At 37.2% G+C, this 21810-nt stretch overlaps 3 protein-coding genes and 1 long non-coding RNA gene across 16 annotated transcripts; 3 read left to right on the top strand and 1 right to left on the bottom strand.

The window, feature by feature from the left end:
- Window positions 1-708: 708 nt before the first annotated feature.
- On the top strand, window positions 709-2309 carry LOC122024255 (RHOMBOID-like protein 1). The gene is made up of 2 exons (XM_042582874.1): window positions 709-1242; window positions 2132-2309. Exons 1-2 carry the CDS (start codon window positions 914-916, stop codon window positions 2307-2309), a joined length of 507 nt encoding a protein of 168 aa, XP_042438808.1. The 5' UTR covers window positions 709-913.
- A 5475-nt stretch (window positions 2310-7784) lies between these two features.
- Window positions 7785-9067, top strand: LOC122032856 (transcription factor TCP13-like). Its single transcript, XM_042592314.1, has 2 exons — window positions 7785-7971; window positions 8264-9067. Exon 2 carries the CDS (start codon window positions 8272-8274, stop codon window positions 8866-8868), a length of 597 nt encoding a protein of 198 aa, XP_042448248.1. The 5' UTR covers window positions 7785-7971; window positions 8264-8271; the 3' UTR covers window positions 8869-9067.
- Window positions 9068-10868: 1801 nt separating this feature from the next.
- On the top strand, window positions 10869-19729 carry LOC122048583. Of its 12 annotated transcripts, XR_006130730.1 has the most exons (8): window positions 10869-11159; window positions 11586-11712; window positions 15768-15842; window positions 16666-16816; window positions 17038-17109; window positions 18371-18845; window positions 18918-19172; window positions 19238-19729. It is a non-coding gene; the product is annotated as an uncharacterized LOC122048583 (long non-coding RNA). The 12 variants fall into 12 exon arrangements; XR_006130733.1 differs by lacking the exon at window positions 11586-11712 and having other exon boundaries at window positions 10870-11159; XR_006130731.1 differs by lacking the exon at window positions 15768-15842 and having other exon boundaries at window positions 10870-11159.
- On the bottom strand, window positions 17934-19514 carry LOC122048566 (carbonic anhydrase, chloroplastic-like). Of its 2 annotated transcripts, XM_042610128.1 has the most exons (7): window positions 19372-19514; window positions 19253-19301; window positions 19059-19175; window positions 18925-18978; window positions 18552-18637; window positions 18353-18458; window positions 17934-18226 (listed from the first exon to the last, which is right to left on the bottom strand). In XM_042610128.1, exons 1-7 carry the CDS (start codon window positions 19428-19430, stop codon window positions 18092-18094), a joined length of 606 nt encoding a protein of 201 aa, XP_042466062.1. In that variant the 5' UTR covers window positions 19431-19514; the 3' UTR covers window positions 17934-18091. The 2 variants fall into 2 exon arrangements, with proteins under 2 accessions (XP_042466062.1, XP_042466054.1); XM_042610120.1 differs by having other exon boundaries at window positions 19253-19388.
- Window positions 19730-21810: the final 2081 nt, after the last annotated feature.

The following is a 21810-nucleotide window of genomic DNA, read 5'->3' as shown; positions in this document are numbered from 1 at the left end:
GCAAGACCGATCAGCATTCCTGCTGATCGGTCAGACCGATCAGCATTCCTGCTGATCGGTCAGACCGATCAGCATTCCTGCTGATCGGTCTTCTGACCGATCAGCATTCTTGCTGATCGGTCAACAGACCGATCAGCAGGAAGCGATATATGTGCGTTGGAGTTGAGTTTTATTATTGGAGCGGAGAAACGCACGTGCTTAGCGCGTGGATTTTTTGTCGCGTAGCGACGGGCGCAGAGGGCGCACGGGAGGCGGGCGCAGAGGATCTGGACTCTGGCAGGTTGGCTTTGCGGCTCCAGCGTAAAGTGCAGAAGTACGGACCGGGGCGACACGGATCAGTGGATCACCAACCCGTCGCGAAAAGAAAATAATAGAAAAATATTGACCCGATCACGGCTGAGCGGTTGAATCCACAATTTTATTAAATTAATAAATGATATTTTAATATAATAATATTTTATATATATAGTAAGTTTAAGATCACGAAGGGATATTATTTAAAACATTTTTTTAAAAAAAAATTAAGGTAAGCGAGTCAAGGTTTACTAGTGTACTTATTATTATTATTATTTAAATAATAATAATAATAATAATAAATACATTTGCGCAAAGTGCGGGTATACCGAGCGTTTCCACCGCAAACGAGAAAAGCCAAGTTTTGCGCGGTGTAGGAATCAAGAAACGAATTCTAATAACTGACATCGTCGTGTTTTTTCCCTTTTCCCTCCGTGCTGTCCTTGGTATTGCCTCATCTTCAAATTGCGATGCGGCAAGTAATCCCTCATTCCTTGCTCTCGATCTCGTCGTCCTCCCTTTGATCCCTCGATTTATCGATGTTTGCTTTTTAATTTTGTTTTTGTTTGCCGGATTTGTTAGACAATATCGTTGATATTTCCAATCCTGCGGGAGGGGCATGGGGAAGGAGCCCGCCGCGTCGCAGTTCGAGGTTAAGATCCAGATGCGGCCAGGGGACTTCGAGCACAGCTGGGCCTCTTCGCCGGTCCCTCCGCCGCAGCTGTCAGATCAGCGTCGCTCGCTCCCGGCCGACAGCCTGCCATTTCGGCGGTGGACTCCCTGGTTGGCGCCGACTATCGTCCTGGCTAACATCGCCGTGTTCGGTGTCATAATGTACGTGAACGACTGTCCCGAGAATACCCCCGGGCTTTGTGTTGGCTTATTTCTCGGCAGGTTCGCCTTTCAATCCATTAAGGAGAATCCCTTGTTGGGGCCATCGTCCTTCACGTAGGTTGCCCTCTTCTCCTTCTTAAGTTGTATAAATTACGTTATATTTTCATATTGTTAGTTTTTGTCGCATTTGTTGCCTGCTTAATCTTGGAAAAGAGGATAAAAAATTGACCTTTTGAGCTATTTCGAATTGCAATTTTTTGACAGTGCATGGTGGCTTATGATTCTCAGAAATGTGAATTAATCCTGATTGGAAGTACATTCTAGTCTATAACATGAAATCAGGTCACTAATGTTGTCTTGGTTCCTCAACTCTTTAAGGTTCTTTTCTTACAATCAGGAATCTTGATATGTACTCTGTTTGTGCAAGAAGTTGTTGCTCCTTCATAATGTGAATGAGAAATTATCTATTTATTTTAAACTGCTACAAACTAACATTCAATAGTTATGCCTTTTTCAAAATGTAAAATCATTTTGACTATCCAATTTCCTACATTTGAAGCATTCTGGCAATTGGTTTTTTAGTTTTAATCCAGTTCTAGTCCTGATGTTATTGTTTAGCAAAGGTCATACTTGTGCTTCTCATTTGAGATCCTTGTAATTTGTTTTGAATGACTGCAATATATGGATGGCTAGTAGATTTTAGCAGGGGAACATTCTCATATTAGTTCCATTCATTCTCTAGTATTCTCGTCTTAATTTTAGTTTGCACCTTTTGTTTGTAGATACATCTGCTAGACAGCAACTCCTAAAGCCTCTTCAACCAAGAAATAAGTGAAGAAGCGTTCAATATTTTAACTTTTAATTATTTGCTGAAATGGGTTAAAATAGTTGCCAATTATGAATTATTTACTTCTTTTTACCATAATGTGCCTAGTTGAAAACAAATGAATGCTTGTTATTTCATATTTATTTTTAACATATTTAATAAACTTGAAATTATCAGGTTGAAGAAGATGGGGGCTTTAGATGTGCAGAAAGTGGTCCAGGAGCACCAAGGATGGCGCCTACTTGTATGCATTTGGCTACACGCTGGACTTGTTCATGTGCTTGCTAATATGTTGAGCCTTATCTTAATAGGAATACGACTTGAGCTGCCCTCGCGGCGTGGACCCAAACGGTAATACTTATATCTGGAAGGGGCCAAACGGTAAGAAAACAATAAAGTTTGAGCCAAGTCAGCAAAGAAAAAGAAGGCTCAGTTTGCGCATGGTCCCATGTTTTTCTCGATCTGCTAACGATGGCAGTGAAGGGTCACCTATGTGAGTGTGAAGACAGGCCGCTTCAATGAAACACTCATGAATCCAAGATGGTATCCATGGCCAAACGGAACCAACCATGAAAACCTAAAGTAGGTGAGATAGGTCTCTGTGTGGGTGTTATTGTCTTAGTATACACAAACAGCTGAGCAGTTCAAGACATCACGTTCACTGCGTAGCCTAGTATACTCGATAGCATTCCACTACGGAAGGTTCAAAGCCACAAGCTACCTCTCCCGATGCAGTGACTTATCGATTGAACTCTTGTAAAATGTCAACATGCATACACGCATTGCATTAATTTCCATTCATGTTTAGAGGAAGGAAGCCATCAATTGTTGAAAGTCGTAATTGACTTCAAAATTGAAATCTACGTTTCGCGTAGATAGATTTAGACTATTAATTTGCTCAAAACCGATTAAGGGTTGAATGAGAAATTAATGTTCAAAGTCGGCCCAAAATAACGTTGGTTATTCATTAAGGAAATGCAAGGAGAATAGTCCCACATCGAAATTTTTTTTTCTTACTTATTAATGATGTTGAGTTATTGGAGTTAACTCAGAAAAGTAACCACGGCGTGCTTCCTTCTCATCCGCCACGTGCCGACCTTCTCGCTAGGCGCGCTTTGTAGGCGCACTTTGTGTTAGGACCAAAAGTAGCTAGAGGGGGGTGAATAGCTCGTCGCTGCTTGTTTCTTCAAAGAAACTACATAAACAAACACAAACACGCTAACACTAGGATTTTACTTGGTATCCACCTCACAAGAGGTGACTAATCCAAGGATCCACACCAACGCACACACCTCCACTATGAATAACACTCCTTTATGGTAACTACCAAAGGCGGAGAAGCCCTACAACACTAGATCACACCAAAACAACCTTGGGGGTTCCAACACATCCTTTAAGTTACGTGTCCCATTTGGAGTAAAAATTTCTACAAATTCGTCATAGCTGGGGCTCGAACCACGGGTGCTTGGGTGACAACTTGGATGTCCTGTCGCTGCACCATAGCCCCGGGGGCAAAAATGATTAACCAGGTTGGGTAACGTCGAGCCTGGGGTGACCGACCTAGTTCCATGGAAGTTTTCCACCGGCCACCAGGATAAATCGGGAAGCGCTCGCAACGAATAACCCAGAAGCTCAGTTTCCTTTAGTTGTGTGTCCTATTTGGAGGAAAAATTTCTACAAATTCATCATAACTGAGTTTCGAACTATGAATATCTGGGTGATAATTTGGATATTTTATTATTGCACCATAACCCGGGGCACTAGTACGTATTCTATGCTCTTGTTTGATGGATGGGTCCCAGGACACTTAATTTGATAGATCAAGGTCGACAGATCAAAGTCGACGAAGACCAAACGCTGGGATGCCTCAATAATTAAATCCACTGTTTAATGCGACATGGCCTGTGAAAGATCCACTGCCCTTGGAATAATTTTGTGCCCCTAATTGACTTAACATAATTGGCAAAACATCTTCTAATTATGGCATCAAAATAATGAAAATTGTGAGTGCGATTGTGAAAGTTGTCATAAAATTACTACAACTTGCAAGAAACTTTAAACTTAATGTGGCAGCATATTACAAAGCATCTTCAATCCAATCGGACCAATATATTTTCCAAACATAACAATATATAAATAGCCCTAGTCGATCCTGCCGGTCACAGTCTGAACCAATAAAAACCAACTGTTTATAAAATACGAGTAGAGAATTAATGCCAACTAGCTCAGATGCTGATTAAGAACTTTGATAGTTGTTGCGGAGTATATATGTGAGTTTGAAATTCATTTCATCCGAATTCCGAAGAATACAAATGTTGAGAATACTTTAATTATAAGAGTAAAATTTCATTGAAGCTCAGGAAACTTTGTTAAGAAATGGGCCGCCAACGTTGTTTGTTCTGGCTTGAAGCCCATTATACAATGTGCTTCTTGTTTATTGGGCAAGTGAAGCTTAGCCGGGGGAAATTTGAATATCCAAATTATAGAAAGTAATTATTTTTTTAGGAGAAGCCCGAGATGACCTAAGAACACATTCAAAATTATGGAATTCAAAAGTGCATCTAATCCTGTCCGAATGCTGAGTCAATGAACGCTGAGGACGTGGTACTCTTGTTGACTGGTCGAAAACTTTAAAGATGTAGATCCTTTGCCGTCGTGAACCTGCAAACACAGTGCCGAGCCGGGGAGGGGTTCCCCAACGATGACCCTCCGACGCTCAAATCAAATCTCCGGCAGAAAGAAGTAGAACGAAGAAGAAATGAGAACTATAGCTACAGTGACTAATAGCGTATATCTTCGTCGAGTCCGAGGGTCCTTTTATAGGATACCTGAAGGGTGCGTGCACGCTCTTCAGTCCGGACGGCCCAGATTAATCCACCCAAAGGTCACACCCCTCCCTAAAGCCTCTTCCTTCTGTATAAATAGAACCCTCCAGATTGGAATCAAATCACTCAACTTAATCTTCTCTTCCTCAAGTATTCACTCACTCATCTTGTGCATTCAAGAGTCCAAGAAGCCTACGAGAAGGTTCGCTGGTCTCGGAAGTCGGAGTGCTACGATTCCGAGACGATTGTCGTCGTTGTATCTTGGGAACGAATTGCAACAATCCGTTAAGCACCGTAGCGGAGCAATATCGTTTACGGAGATAGTGTCGAACACTAGCCTCGACGATCAGTTTGCATACTCCGGAATTTACCGGTTCCAACAGGTTGTTGACCGCCTTGGCTCTGCCTGACTTTGACTCTCCGTGTGCCGTTGACTTCTCTGCTGACCGGGCTTCGCCTTTACTGCCCGGATCAGCATCAAACTTTTAAACATGTGTATTTTTTTTATATTTTACTTCTCCCGCTAATTATTATAATGTATTATTTCATTCAAATTAAAAAATAATTAATTAAATTGGATAACGTTAAGTCTAGAGTGATCGGTCTGATCCATGAAAGTTTTCCACCGATTATCAAGACAAATTGAGAAGTACTTACGGTCGGCGGCACAGAAGCCTAGCATCCCTAAGTTGCAAGTCCCATTTGGAGTAGCATGGAATAGAATCATGGATATCTGGAAGACAACTGAGCATCCTTACTGTTCTATAAAATTTTTCTATCAGTTACCAAGGTAAATCAGGAAGCGCGCGCGTCGGGTAGCTCATAAGCCCAACATTCGTTGGTTGCTTATCCCATTTGGAGAAAAAATTTCTACAAATATGTCATAGTTGAGGATCAAATTATGGGTACCTGCATATCTTACCGTGGTACCATAGCTTCAACTATACTTATTACATTCAAATTAAGAACCATATTGATATCATTACAATGAATTTAATTACATAAACCTTAAAAATTAGTACCGCAGTGGTAGTGTTAAATCTAACATCACAATAATTGATGGAAGGGATAAAGTGAGAAACAAGTATGCCATTTGAAAAATATGAAAGTTAAGTGGGCCTTATAATTTGGAAATTCCGTAATTTTAAAATTGCAAAATTCTTAAAAAGTGTATCTAACTTTCAAATTTTCTAAAAAACACATTTATTTATTTTTATTTTACTCCTCCCACCAGCTACTACTATGATATTACATTCAAAGAATAACAATACTACTATGATATTATATTGTATTTTAAAAATCAACACCATATTAGTTCTACATAAACTCTAAAATCATTTCACAATGGTAATGTGCGGTGTTGTTCTTTGAATCCAACATCATAATAGTTGGTGAGAGGGATAAAATGAGAAACAAGCGTGTCCTTTAGAAAATCTAAAAGTTAAGTGTCCATAATTTTGGAAATATTGTATTTTTAAATGCGTGAGAAAATTGAGTGAATATGATAAAAGAGAACGAGGAATAACAGAGATCCAACCAAAACTTTCAGATTAAGATCACTTAGTTAATTATACTGAAAGAACTGACATATAAATGGATTTAGTAGTCAGATTTAATTACAAACCACCTGAAGAAATGAAAATCAATTGCACACACATATTTCCGGACCGGCAGGCAAACACAAACCGTATATGCTTGCACTTTCACGAGCATATATATGACTTGACTCACTGTTGTGGCATTGTTTAGGGAAACAGTAGTGCGTGCATATGCTCTGCTCATTTGCACTCTTCCTTTTCTTTTCTCTCTGTTTCATGATCCTCCATTAATTTACATGAATCAAATGCACTGTTGTTCTCAGGACCACGCCTCCTTACTCCTCACCTTAAACTTGAGGCCTGCTCAGTACTCTACCTGTGAGTACTGGCTACAGCAACTAAACCCTAAACTAAATGGATGACATGCATACGAAACCCTACAGCTGGAGTTTCAGGGTTTTCAGGTCTTTTCAGACCATCACCAGAGTCCTTCATCCATAATTAAGTCCATTAACCTAGCTACTTTCTTTATAAGGAAAAATAAAAAAACAGTGGATTGTCTCAGTATTTCTGTAACTATTTTCCTGTTCTATCAATATTCAGAATGAAGAGGCATTGCTGCATTAGTGCATAGAAAGCTTGCAACCTTCCATGACTTAACTGGCTGCACACTGCACTGCATCCCTAGCTATAAATTGCTTTTGCACACAGAACTGTTGTCCAGCAAAAGAAGGCTGGCAAGCTTTTGTGGTCCTATTCAGGCATTGGTGTTGGTGGATGCATGCCTTAAAGAGCTTCAGAAATATTACATATATACTACATACATGGTCCCCTGGCCCTAGCTATATATATATTTATACTACCTCCATAATTAGGGTTTCAACTGTAAGTAATTAGTGTTGTGTCATAAATGTGCTTTAGCTTAATATATACTGAGTTATAATTATCATATTTATAACTATATGTTAATTTGAAGATTAATTATCTGGATATTTGAATGCCATCTTAATTACATGACTCTTTCTAGTTTAACCTTGAATAAATTTAATGTTCTTATAGGTATATATACAAGGCCTTCCACTTATTTAGCTTCAAAGGGTTTTATATATTAATTTAGAGTCTTTTCAGTTGTGGGCCTCTCCATTGAGCATGCTTGGCTATAAAGATTTTTTTTAAAAGAATGATATGTCTTTGATAATATAGTCCTTATTTTGGATGGCTCAATCACTTTTGACCATTGAAAATAAGCATGCATCTATAGTTGACATATATATTTTTTTTTCTTGATTAATATTACTTGAACAAGTACAAGTATATATATCTCCATGCCTCTAATCATAAGAACTCAATACTTAATTTGCACACTAATACGTATAACTTTATTGTGTCATATAGATATTTAGCCTACTTTTCTAGACCAAACTACCCTCATGAGCAATTAAAGCATGTAGAGAGGGATATATTATGATTGCTTGCCCTTTGAACAGGCACAAACATCCACCACAAGTATGCAAATGGACTGCCTTTTCTTCCCTCTTTTAGGGTTCCTGCTAATCCAGCATCTCTCAAAGGCGTTGCTTGTGGTTTGAGATCTGTGATCAAACACAAATACTTCGAGGCGATCAAACTTGGAAGACCTTACAATTTTTCCCAAGTATTCTTTCTTTCTTTTAATTTTTTTTCAGGTGTTGTTGTATTTGCAAGTATGTCAATCTCACTCCTCTTCCTTTTTTCACATAGCTATTGATCATGATGTTCTTTATATGTTTAATTGTGAATTAAAGATGACAAATTTCTTGCTGCAAAGATATTAGTAGTTGATCATGGGAGAGATTGTAAATTAGATGCTTTTTCTTTAAAAAAAAAAACAATTTTATGACCATGAACTGTTTGAGGATAGTTCAATGACTCAACAATCTTATTATGACCATGAACTGTTTAATTAGATTTTAAGATGATCCAATCTTCAAGAGAAGGTGCTGATGATCACAAGGGCCAGCCGAGTTCTTCGAGAGCGAATTGGCCGGCGCTCAAGAACCCTAGAATCGTGCGGGTGACACGAGCCTTCGGGGGCAAGGACCGGCACAGCAAGGTGAGAACGATCAGAGGGCTAAGGGACCGACGGGTGCGGCTATCGATGCCGACGGCCATCCAGCTGTACGACCTTCAAGATAAGCTAGGGTTTAACCAGCCCAGCAAAGTGGTGGACTGGCTCATCAATGCTGCTCAGCATGAGATCGACAAGCTCCCCCCACTCGAGATGCTGCAGGGGGACCCTACGATCTTCTCATGGGTTCCTCCAACGGCCAACCCTGACATCTCGAGCATCAGCACACATGATCACCTAAATTTAGGGCATCCAGGTGTTGGATGGGAGAACAGTAGTAGTGATCAGGCCACATATAATCCCTACACCTTCCAATTGGAGAACAACACTACTAACGGTTCCCTTCCCATAACAATTCTTGCTTCATATTTGGCTGCTGCATCAAACAATGTGGAAGCGAAGCAGCAGTATGCATGGCCACATTCTGATCAGCTCTTCAAATGATCATGCATGATTTCACAAGTCTGCACAAGATGATCAGAAATTGAATCAAGTACTATATATTTCGATATAATAAAGCTTTTGGCATGCAATGAAGTGATGATGATGATGATATATATATTTATGTCATGTATAGTTATCGGTTTGGAAGATACAGTTGTATTTACATGCATTCATATATATCTTATTGAATTGAATCTCATGCATGTGTTGGAATTATGGGGATCAATGATGACGAGGTTGTCTCTCAGAGCTTATTGCAAAATTTAATGCAGGAGGTATTTATTAATTAAATAGTATTTTTTTGTTGATTGTAATTGATCCTGCCTGATAATTGAAGTGATGGAAGTTGGAGATGTGATGCTCTAGTGGACCGTGTGTCGACTCCTCGTGACCCTGCAAGTATAACTATGTCAGTGCCGAGCCAGGGAAGGGGTCCTGGTGATAACCCTCCGACGCTCAAGTTAGTCTTCGACGGTGTATAGAAGCAAAGCAAAGTGGTGAATAATAGCAGCAACAGCAAATTATTACATACCTCCGCTGAAGTTTGGACCTCCTCTTTATATAAGGCTCTTGTAGTGCGCGTGCATGCTTCCCAAGGCGTGCACGCTTCTCGAATCTTTTCCTGAAAAGATGTATCAGTAAAGTATCCCTGATACAGTACCTTAACGAGCCGAGCATATCTCTGAAGTGACAATGAAAGCTTCTGTCGTACGATCTTCTGTTTGAACCAGCCGCCGACCATGCCGCCTGTCAACGGCGCATGCTCCCAAAAAAATAATATCTAGCTAGTGGTGTCTTTTTCTAGGCTGAGCGGGATATCTGCTCGGAGGATAACCGCTCGGCTCAGGTTCTTACTTTCTGCTCGGGTGAGTGTATTATCTGGCCGAGCGAGAAGACCGCTCGACCGGCGCTCCCACTGTCCTGATACATAAGCCATTATCTAGACGAGCGGGAAAGTCACTCGGCGTGCCCTTGCAGATACCTAGCAGTCTTTTTGAGCATCGGAAGCTCGGAACCCACTGAGTTATTATGATATCGGATCGGGTCTTCATTATTCCGATCAAGCGAGCGTGCTCCTCGATCGACCAGTGGTGTAGGGACGTTTGAGCACTTTAACTCTGATCTCTACCATGACATTAACTTCTACTATGGCAGCGGGATGAGACCTCCCCTTATCACCGCATTAGTAATAATTTCATTTACATTTGTTTGCCTCCCTGTATGTGAAAAATTAACAATATATTGTAGGCATGTGTTTATCGTAGGAGTTGAATTAAAATGAAAAGAAACAAACAAATAAACAAGAAAAGTATAACTTGTTTATTGTGATATTTTAATTTAATGCTCAACCACTATATGTGACTGCCATGTGAATATGATAATATATGATATTGATTGTTGGTGAGAGTAATACAATCTAACTTGACTAGCAAATCTAATCTAATATATAAATTGCTTACACTAAGACCATTACTTCATTCATAAATTTATTTGCAAAGTTATGACTCGTCAATCATCGAAAAATGAGATTGCAAAAACTTAAAATCAAAGGAGATTTGATAGCTTTTAAAAGGTCGATGAGAGGTGATCTATGGCAAGTGGAGGTCCAAATTAAAGAAAAGGAAGTGTGTAATAGGTTCAAAGGATCGCCATTTCATGCATGTCCTCTTCACTATGGACCACACTATACTATGCATAGCTTGATCCTTTGTGGTTACTAGTAGAAATGATTTATTAAAAAAACCACAAGTTTTCATTTTATTTTTTTAAAAAATGGAAATTGAAAATAGAAATATATGTACATCATTATCGATCTTTGACTCTGTTGCACCACATCTCGTTTTATTCGCACGATGCGCAACGCGAATGGCTAACGAAACAGACAAGCACGAAGGGCGGTGGAAATTTTTATTTTTGCCCCCGCCGCCTGAAATTTACCATTTTCAAAATGATCTCTAAACTTTTGAAATATTCATAAACAACCCTTGTTTACAAACCACTGTCAGTTCGCTCCCCCCTGGCGCCTATGTCGGGTCTTGATCGATCGGTTCGGGGAGTCGATCGCCATCGATCATCCGCGACGATTTCTTCCCCCAAGCTGCAATCCTACGCCAAGAACGCCCGAAGATTCTCTCCCGAGTAAAGCGATTCTCAGGGCGGAAGATCTCTGACACGGATGCGACCATCATCCAATCAGCATCCCATTCTCGTGAAAAGCCTTAGGAGTCCGGACCAAGCTCAAGCGCCCCAAACCCTCGCTCGAAGGAGAGTTCTTCTCCAGGGCTCGTCAGGTATGCCTACGGAGATTTGTCATGGAACATACAAATGCTTTCCGAGATCTCTTTGTTAATGAATTCAGTAACTAAAAGCATGTATGGAATAAGTTCGACTTAATGGCTGTTTATAATTGTAAAGCTGCTTCCTTTTCAAATTTGTGAACTTAAACGAAGTATATACATCATTTTTTTTCCTAAGTTTACATTACATGTAGCCTAGTTTCATGAACAGAGAATGCCACATCCCAATGCACATAAAATGTGTGTGGATATTACAACCATTATCGTCCACCTAAGACATGTAGATATCGAGGGCATAAAATTGATAAAACTCTTCATTTAAAATAAAAAACACTTAGAAAGTCATCAAGACATTGTTACATAAGATAAACTAAAAGAAGATAACAGCTGATTCTCAAATGAACTTGCTTTTGTTTGCAGTGGACATGCTAGGCCGCTCACTAAGATCGCTAAAAAGACTTTGCGTATTTTTATGGATGAATTTAGGAGTAGGTCTTACACAATCAAAAGGTCTGTGCTCTAGATATTGCACAGAAGGCAGCTTATGGTGAATATGCTTTTGCTCTGCCTTCTTATAATTTGCCTACACATGTCTGTAATTTTCTTTTCCTTCTTAATTTCATCAATCGTCTCATTTCAAAGTAGCTTACACATGCATCTTTGGGAGGCCTTTGGCTTTCCACTAAAAAAGAGAAGCATGCTTTTCAGATTATTGAGATATTTAGAGCATAATTATACTATGTAGTTTTTTCCCCCCACATGTTTGTATTCATAGAAGAACTACTCAATAAATTTAAAAATGTTATTTATATGTACTGATTTGATGAATTTTCATTTACATAAGATCGTTTGTTATACTAGAATTGAACCAAGGAATGGGTATTATTAAGTAGTAGGTTTTACTATTTATTAGTTTTTGAGACGATAGGTAAAGTTAAGGTTCATTCCATGCTCCATTTTGCTCAATAAAGCAAACCAAATTCATTTATCGTATTTATTGATAAATTGGAAACAACATGTTTTAAGCATTCAGAATTTGTTGCAGATTTAACAATGTATAATTGTTCAACACTATTGCCTTTTACTCAATCTCTTATTTTATATAATTGTTCAACTAGCATATGCTACATATTACTGCATCATTAATTATGCTTTGATATCACTAAATAAACCAGCCTAATGATGACAATTTTTACTATAACTTTATTAGTAAATTGACCTTGAAATTCTTTTTAAATAAAAGCAGAAGACAAATTGTTTGCATGCTAAATCATTAGTTTCTAGGTATATTTTAGATTCGTCGAATATATTGTTTCACTTCATGAAACTGATTAGTTCTACCTGAAATTATTTTTAAATAAAAGCAGAAGACAAATTTCTTGCATGCTAAATCACTAATTTAATTTCTAGGTATGTTTTATATTCTTTGAATATATTGTTTCACTTCATGAAACTGAACTGATTAGTTCTACTTGAACTAAATTATCCTGCAAAATCTATTCAAAATGTTTGCTCCTGGAGAAGCTTTCACTAATGTACATAATCACTATTCTTGCTCTGCTTGGCCTATTCTATGTATTTGAGTCTGCCTAGGGGTGGGGGAAATACCAAAAATTTTGATATGCCGCACATACCATACCGATATTTACCGTTCATACCGAAAATTATGGTATTTTGAAAATTTTGATACGGTATTATACTATACTCAATTTGTTGGTGTCGGTATCAGTATTGGTATGAAATTATTATATTTCGGTATATAGCGAAATACCTAATATATTATCTTATAAATTATTTATTATTCTAATTGGGTCTAATATTGGGCTGAGATATGAAACAGTAGTCCAAGCCAACTTCATTCTCCCCTTGAATAAGTGATATAAGATATAAATTAATTATTATTCTTATTACGCCTAAAAGTTGTATTGGCCTAAAATGATTGGATCATCTATTGAGATAAAAGTTCCTCCTTTCAAACTCTGTTCTCCATCGTCGCCCACTCCGACAGCAAACCAAGCCACTCCTCTCCCACGAGTTCGTTAGCTTCCCCTCCATGGCCAACTCCCCTCCTTGATGTCTTTCTCCTTTTCTCTTCTCGAAAACTCTACACAAGACCTAGTCCTCTTTAAACCCTAACCCAAAACCATCTTCTCATTCTTATTTCTCTTCTTGAAGTCTTTGTCCTAACCCGAACTCATATACACTCCTCGATTTACTTAAAGTATTTGTTGAAATATTCATCGTCTCCACCAAGTCCGTTCTCGGATTTCGGCAAGAAAGCCAAAGGTTTGTTTTTTCTTACCTAATTTTAGTTTTCCAATTTTTTACTCTCTTTTTTGGATTTAGCATTGTATTAAATGGTTATGTTTCGAATCACAAATTCTTTGTTTACATGTATAGTGAATCATATGAATTATTATCTTTTTCAAGATGGAGTCTAATACGCTGCCAAGTTTATCCCCAAACATCAAACGCAATAGAATATGAAATTCAAAAGTCCACGGGTCGAAAAAGATTAAGAAAATCTTTGAAATCAAAGCCTCCTATAGCTTCTAAACAATCCAGGAGTATATTTTGGGAGCATTGTGAAAAGGAAAAAAAGAAAGCTGTGTGATGGGAGCAAACAACAAATAGAGATATGCAAATATTACAAAGTTGAAATCCCAACAATTTACGGAAGTACTAGTGGTTTAAAAAATCACTTAGTAAAGAGGTGTAAGTCAAATCCGCTATATGAAGCAAGTGAGAATGATAAAAGTCAACCTACATTGCCGAATGAGATTATGGGACAAGGAAGTTCCTTGGTTCCTTATACTTATAATCAGAAAAGATGTGAATTGAAATTGATAAGGTATGTGATTGTCGATGAAGTGTCTTTTAGGGTTGTCGAAGGGAAGAGGTTTGCAGAGTTATTGCATGAATTATAGCTGAGATTTAGAATTCTTGATCGAAAGAAAGTTGCAAATATGATTTATGATCTATTCTTAGTTGAGAAAGCTAAGATACAAAGTGTGATTGGCGACCAAAGGGTAAGTATAACAACTGATACTTGGACATCCATTTAAAACATAAATTATATGGTAGTGATAGCTCACTTTTTGGATAGTAATTGGAAGTTACATGAAAGAATAATTAACTTCACAAAAATCACTAATCATGTAGGGGAAGAAATTTGCAAGGTGGTTGAGGTTTGTTTTAGAGAGTGGGGAATATAAAAAATCTTTTTAATTATAGTCCACAATACTTCCTCTAATGACACTGTAATTGTTTACTTAAAAAGAAGAATGAAAAGTGAAAATTCATTGTTATTTGAAAGGAAATACTTGCACTTGAGGTGCATGTGTCAATGCTTAATTGTTAATGATGACTTAAGGAGCTTAATGTTTCAATTAAAGCTATAAAGAATGCAGTTGTTTTTATTCATTCTTCCCCACAAGGTTGAATAAAATTAGGAAGTTTGCCATGCTAGCCAAGTTTTCTAGTACGTTAACAGTATCTATGGATCTCAAAACAAGGTGGAATGCAACTTATAAAATACTCGAAGTTGCATTGAAGTATAGAAGGGTGTTCAAAAGGATGGCCGAAGAATGGTTGCCTTTTATGAATTATTTTTGTAAAAAAGATGAAAAGGGTAACGAAAGGATGGGGCCTCCAATTGCTGATAATTGGGAGAATGCAAAGGCTTTAGTACACTTTCTGAAAACGTTTTATGATGTCGCTTTGGAGCTAAGTGCATTAAAAAGTCCTACATCCCAATTGATTTATCAATCAATGATTGCATTACAAATTGAGACTGAGAGAGAGAATTGATGATTTGGATCCGACTCTTCAAAAGGTTGCACGTGCAATAATGTTAAAGTTTGACAAGTGTTGGAGGAATTAGTATAATATGAAACCTTTGATATTTATTGAGAATATTTTGGACTCGAGGAACAAGCTTTAGATGATCAAAGTCAGTGTCAAAAAATTTGAAGGTGCTCCTGTAAGAATCCAAGTGTTCGTTGATAAGGTCAAACAAAACTTGGTAACTTTGTGGATGGAGTACAAGGGAATAAATGATATATTGAATGTTGAGAGTTAAAGTATACAAATAGAGTTTGATGGCGGAGATGGTTGTACTGGTGGTGGTGATATGAATTGTTTGATGATGTGGAAGCACAAAACGAAGAAAAACAACTTCAAGAGATATTCAATGAAGTGGATAAGTACCTAGCCGATGAGATTGAAAAACGATCTAATAAATCTTTCAATCTTTTGGAATGGTGGAGAGGAAGTGAAACTAGGTACCCAATTCTTTCAATTATCGCCAAGGATATTTTTGCAATTCCATGCTCAACCATTGCTAGTGAGTTCGCTTTTAGCTTGGGCAAAAGGGTTGTGAATCCTTTTAGAATCAGTTTGAGTACTAAAATGGTAGAGGTAGTGCTTCACTAAGAGCGGCGGAGTTCAGTTTTTGGAAAGATCCAATGGATGATGACCTTGAATTATATAAGGAAATTGAAGAATTTGAAAGAGTAAGAGTTTTTTATTTAATTAAATTTAAATTTAAATAATAGCTATCATTGTTAATCTAACATGAAATATAATGCTTCTATTTTACAGCTGCAAATGCCACTCAAGACTGTGCCAGAGCTACTACTGTTCTACTTCCGCCTCCTCTTTGGTCTAACTTGAAGAGTAAGATTATATTTATATTGCTAGCTTGATGTCTATTGAGATCAAAGTGTAGGGTCACTAGGAGAGATAGACTAAGATGAGAGGCTCTCTTTAGAAAGTCTAGTACTACTCAGTTGAAAAAATAAATCAGAGTTAAAGATTTGCAAAGAAAACATATAAAATATTATTAACCAAAAGAGATCTAAATTACTTAGGCATTATTAATGGTATGTCTTATGTGGCAATCAATGACTAAGTGATGCAATAAAACCCATATGCCTACCTTTAAAGATATAATCATGTAATGAAGCTCAATTGCCCTTAGTTTGTTAGAAATGCTTATTCATGGTTTCCATGATAGTCCCATGTAAAACAATATGTAGATTTATACAAAAAAGAATTCTAAGAATAGTGAAAGGGTCGCTCCGTCCTTAAATGGAACCACTATATTGTTTAATGGGAAGATTGCATATAAAATGTTAGATTGTGCTTAATAACTCAATCTCTTTCTATCCATATATTATTTTTTGAAATGGAACCACTATCGTTATCTTGACATCAAGTTTTTACACACAATGCTTGCTATTTGATTGTGCTTATTTTGGCACAATATGTTTTCTTTGTTGGTATGTTTTTGTGTTTCTTCTTAGTGCTTAATTTTGGCTAACTTTGGATTCTTAAATTGTTTTTAGCTAGACATTTTTTATTGTCAAACATTTTGTGGTGCTAGTCTTTTTTTTCAGCATTGTATGTATTCATGAAAATATGTTTCTGCAAGAACCATGTTTTAACTTCGTTTTTTGACATCATGCTTTGCTTATTATTTGTTGTGGTCAATTATCAGATTACTAGAATCATGCTAGATAGAAGATGTGTGGAAAAAGAGGGAAACACTCACAAAGTCAATTCCAGTCCTTTCTCTCATATCTTCCATCTTAGTAATCAGACACTGAAATACTTGGTGAACTCTTTTAATGATGTGAAGTTTGCATGCAGTAAGTTTTTCTGAGACCATACAACAGCAAGAGTTATTAGAAAATTGAAATCCTTATGAAATGGTATCTCATCTGATGATCTCAGCATATTAATTTCAAGCGGCTATTTGTTTTGTTCACTGTAAAATGGTTTTGACTTTTAACATTTTGATATTAACATCTTATGCTGTATTCTTAATGGTCAAATGTTTGATGCTCATTTTAAATTTTTGCTACTGCAGGACTTGCAAGTTAAGTCCTCTCCACCACCTGCCCAGTCAACTACCATAAATAATGATCCTACTATAATTCAGGTAGGAAGGTGATCTGCATATTCATAATTGTTGACTTTAATATCCTCACAGATGGATATCTTATCTTCAAATTATTAACAGTCATATTATCCTCATCCTGCATCTACTTCTACAAGTGTGTCTATTATTGACAGTGGAGGTGGAGCAGATGTTAATTCCCATTCTGGGGCTTGATCTAACCTAATGCAAATTACAGGGCACTTGCTTTTGTTTTTTTATATGAAAAAATACTTCCTTTTTAATCAATAATTTAGTTCTTCCTTTTGTAGTCAATACTTTAATTGTTGTTATTAGTTGGTTGTGTTTTTTTAAATCTGATTATTTGTTTGTGTCTGATTGTTGATGTCTTGTTATTATGAACAGGGATATTATATGTGGCTTCTGGATTGATTGTATCTAGTTCTGGACATACAATTGATTTAAGATATATACGGTATTGTAAAATGATACCTTACTGAAATTTCAGTATATTGAAATTTTTGGTACAAACGGTATGAAATTCATACCATATCGAAAATTCGGTATACCAAAGTTTCAATACAGTATCGGTAAGTACGGTATACAGTATGATAGGCAAAATTCAATATACCGTACCGAACCAATCCTAAGTCTGTCATCATTGATCTCAAATTTTTATTATGATTGATCCTCGATGCCTTTGAATCAATACTTTCTTCAGTTGCTTGTGATAAAGTTTTTCTTCTTTGTTTTGTAAACTAGGTTATGATGCTTAAATAATAAATTAACTCTATTCAGCTATGAATGCATATTTTAGATCATTTTTTAAGCTCAAAGATCATTATAGGTATTGCACACTTTCAAAATATTTGAAAGAATAAGAACCTGCATTTGGCTGAATTATGCAACTGTTGTACATATAAGGATCAAATCAAACAGCGTAGTCTATAGATGCCACAATCTGGTTCACTAAGGTAACATAGTTACACTATCAGGCTTTCATCATGAGAAACCAAGGACGAGATTAGGCCTCCCATATCTCAAATTTGCCATCAACGAAATCATAGTGTGCACCAAACAACTTTAAGTTTCCCTTTTCTATACCCTCTGTCACAAAGGGATACGTCTTGAGGTTAGCTAGGGACGAGTTCACTGCCTCCTGCAAAAAGTTGAGGGGAGAACTGTAAGCTAATAAACCCAGTAAAAATATGTCCCATTAGGTTTGTCAGAGTCCATAATTGTTGCTTTGTTATTGATTTTTTTGCAAAGTTTTCACTAAGGTTACCTTCTCTGCAATCGCCAGCTTCTCTTCAAGTGGCAGGGCGGCATGCTCCTCCTCCACCTTCTTCTTTGCCGGCAGACTAATCTTCATCCAATCCTCAATGAAGTCACTGACCAAGCTCAGCCAAAAGAAATGTATGATCATTAATTGGATTGGATGCTCATGGAGCAGTAGAATGAACAACATGAACTCGAGTTTTTACGTGCTGGTGGAGCCATCATCCTTGGTGGCCAAGAGTGCCTTGATTCCACCGCACCGACTGTGACCGATCACTATTATGTTCTCCACCTGCACAACACCATCCAATTTGTATTTGTGCATATCCTGAGGGAAATAAAATGGCCAATTGGGTGGGCATCAGGTTTGTCACTAGTCTTCTTCTTTACTATACTTTTTTTTGTTTAAAGTTTCCAGCTCTTCTTGGTTGGCATTCATCCTTCATTCCAAATGCAAAAAGGGCGATCTGATACTTGCCCAATTGGAGGCCATGAATCAGGTTATGCTTAAAGTTCTTGCTTTATTTTTGAGTGAACAACTATAGACTGACGAAACTTAGGAAAATACACAGTGCAGACCTTGAGATAGACCACAGGATATTCAATGGCTGCCCCAATTCCTCCATACTTCACCTGAAAAGAAGCATCAAACACATAAAACAGGGCAGCTGTCGGCGATCACACATCGGAGCAAATAAAGAAAAGAACCCTACTGGGTCATAGGGAGGGACTGTGTTGGCGATGTTGCGGATTGTGAAGGCCTCACCGGGTTGAAAGTTGAGCACCACCGATGGGCACACGCGGGAGTCAGAGCATGCGAAAACAAGGTACTGTGCATCATTGCTGCTCATGTTAGATCATGGATAAATATAAAAATTTAACTTGATGGCAGTTCATGAAGACTAACCTTGGGGCTTTGGCTCTCCTTGAGTGGACCAAACAGATCAGGCTTCTTTCTGCAGTTGATCGGTGTGATTGCGAAGCAACAAGCTAAGCATGCAAAGGGAAGATGTAATTGGGACTTACTCATAGACCTCCTTCTTGAAGAGCTCGAAACCGGATTGGAAGCGCTCTATAGTTCCCATCTATGTCTGAAGATGAATTAAAAGCTATTGAAGAAGAAGAAGAAGAAGAGACGGAACGAATCTAAGAAATATAAAGAGAATGGAAAAGAAGGCGAGGTTGGGAAAGGTTGACGATCTTATTGTCTTTATGTCCTGAAATTGTGGAGGAGATTGAGGTGGGCGGGAGCATGATTGGTTCGTTATAAACTCAACACGACAAATACATGAGTTGTGCTTGGTCCACCACAAAATTTTATTATGTTTAACATGCCATTATTATCTTTTAACTCGCAGTTCTAATCATAATTTTCGATTTTTTAGATTTATTATTATTATTATTATTATTTATAATGGTTGCTAGAAGTGGCAGTGTTGACAGGGGGTGAAAACGATGGGAAATATAAAATTCTGCAATTAAGTCAAATAAGAATTATTGAAGCAGTGGAAAAGAGACGTGGGACAGACCTAGAAATGATCAGTGGGGCCCATTACCACAAATGGCCGCCTGAGCTAACTTTGTTTTTCCTTGAAATTAATTTTCTAGCAATCTACTATAGAATATTTAGTGTTATTTTACTTTAACCAAAATAAAATCTTGTTTCAAGGAAAAAAAAAACAGAAGAGATGTGTTAATTTGTTGCCCTTTAAATTTTAATATCGTCAAAAATAATCTCTGGAGCCTTTAAACTCTTGCATTTACCCTGATTATTAATAGGAAAGGACGTACAGTATAGAGGTTGTCCACTCTATTTTTTTTTAAACCTTATTATTTCATGGCTAGGTCTAACATGGTCCAGTAGAGTTTTTTTTATATAGAATTTAGATATTCAATTATTCAAATTGAGTAATTATAAAAGTGATTGTCAGTCCCATAGAAATTATATATATATAGATGATGACGGAGAACTCAGCATCATAAATAGTTTGAATATCACAAGTATATAAGGTATCTTGTGACTTTTGAATCCTCATCATATGGGTGTTGACGTCGGATAAAATAACAATTATCCTTTGAGTTGATGAGAAAAAGAAATTGAGGAGAAAATAATAAAAGAAATCATCGTCCTATTTTTTTTTATTTTAAAAATTTTATTTAATAACGAAAAATAATTATTCAAACAACTAAATACATATTTATATAGACTCTAAACCCTAAGACACAAATAAATAAAAGAAATCTTAACATATAAACTCTCAATTCCTAATTTGTAAAGAAAAAAATAAATTATAAAAAGAGGAAAGACTCACAATCTTTAAATTCCTAAACAAACTCAAAATTAAAAAAATAAAAAATATAAAAATTATCAAAAATGCCTAAATTATAAAAAAACCCCTAAAATTATAAGAAAGAAGAATTTACTAAAACATTTCCAACGAATTGTCCTTCATCAGTCGTCTTAGGTTAAAAAGAACTCATTCTTAAATTCAGAATAGTGTCAAGTGGTAGTCTAGAAGGAAGATCATCTGATATCAATTTGGTAAAATCTACTAGTAGATGTTGGACCTTGGCAATCCTTGTCCATCCACTGATGAACATAATATCGTGGACGCTACTCTTGTCCATCTTTGCAGTCCCCGCTAGCACTTCTCCACCAGTCCATGCACTTCTTGAACGGGTCCATGTTGAGATCCTCAAATCGAGCTCGGGTGATCGTGGGGTAGAAGGTGATGAACTCGAAATGCTTCTTGATCAAATCTTTGAGGCATTGTTTCTTAAGATATTCCAATTGATCCTCTTTGAGGGAAATAGTTATCTTTGTTTCTAAGTTCTTAACAAGTACATCGTGAATTTTACTTTCCTGCTGAATAGAAAGTTTGTAGATACTCATACAGTTAAATGAAATCGCAAGAGCATGATACCAGACTGCAGTTTGAATATGATCAGGATCGAGAACCCGTTCATTCTTTTTCAATGTTTCTTGCAGATACCGTAACACAGATTTCATGTTCCCAATATCCTGTTACATCATAGCAATATTTATGAAGGTTGTTGCAACATCAATGGCAACCTCTCCTTTGACCTTCATCTCTTCATCCCATTCAGTGTACAATCCCATGTCTAAGTATTTAGTAAGAGCAGCTAGAGTTTCAGAATGTCTGCTGGCCTCCGGACGCAAATCAAGCTTCATTAAGACCATGCCAAAGGTCGCTACTCTTCTTATCAGATCTATTAACCGCCCATCAACAAGAATGCCAGATCCACATGAATGCAAATACTCATAACAAAGAGCAAGTGGTTCAAGAAGCTGTTCTGTAGTTTCATAGTATTCTCTAGGATCGTGGTCAGATGGCAGATCCTCAAGTTGAAGCTCTAGTTGTCTTTCAGTCTTGAGGAGCTTATCTTTGACATTGCCAAGAAAACCCTATAAGTGAATCCAGGACGTTGATGCATGCTAGGTTC

This window comes from Zingiber officinale, chromosome 1B (assembly GCF_018446385.1).
Source record: "Zingiber officinale cultivar Zhangliang chromosome 1B, Zo_v1.1, whole genome shotgun sequence".
In the NCBI taxonomy this organism is placed as follows: domain Eukaryota; kingdom Viridiplantae; phylum Streptophyta; class Magnoliopsida; order Zingiberales; family Zingiberaceae; genus Zingiber; species Zingiber officinale.
The sequence above is the reverse complement of the archived record's forward strand: the minus strand, read 5'-3'. Positions and strand labels throughout refer to the sequence as shown.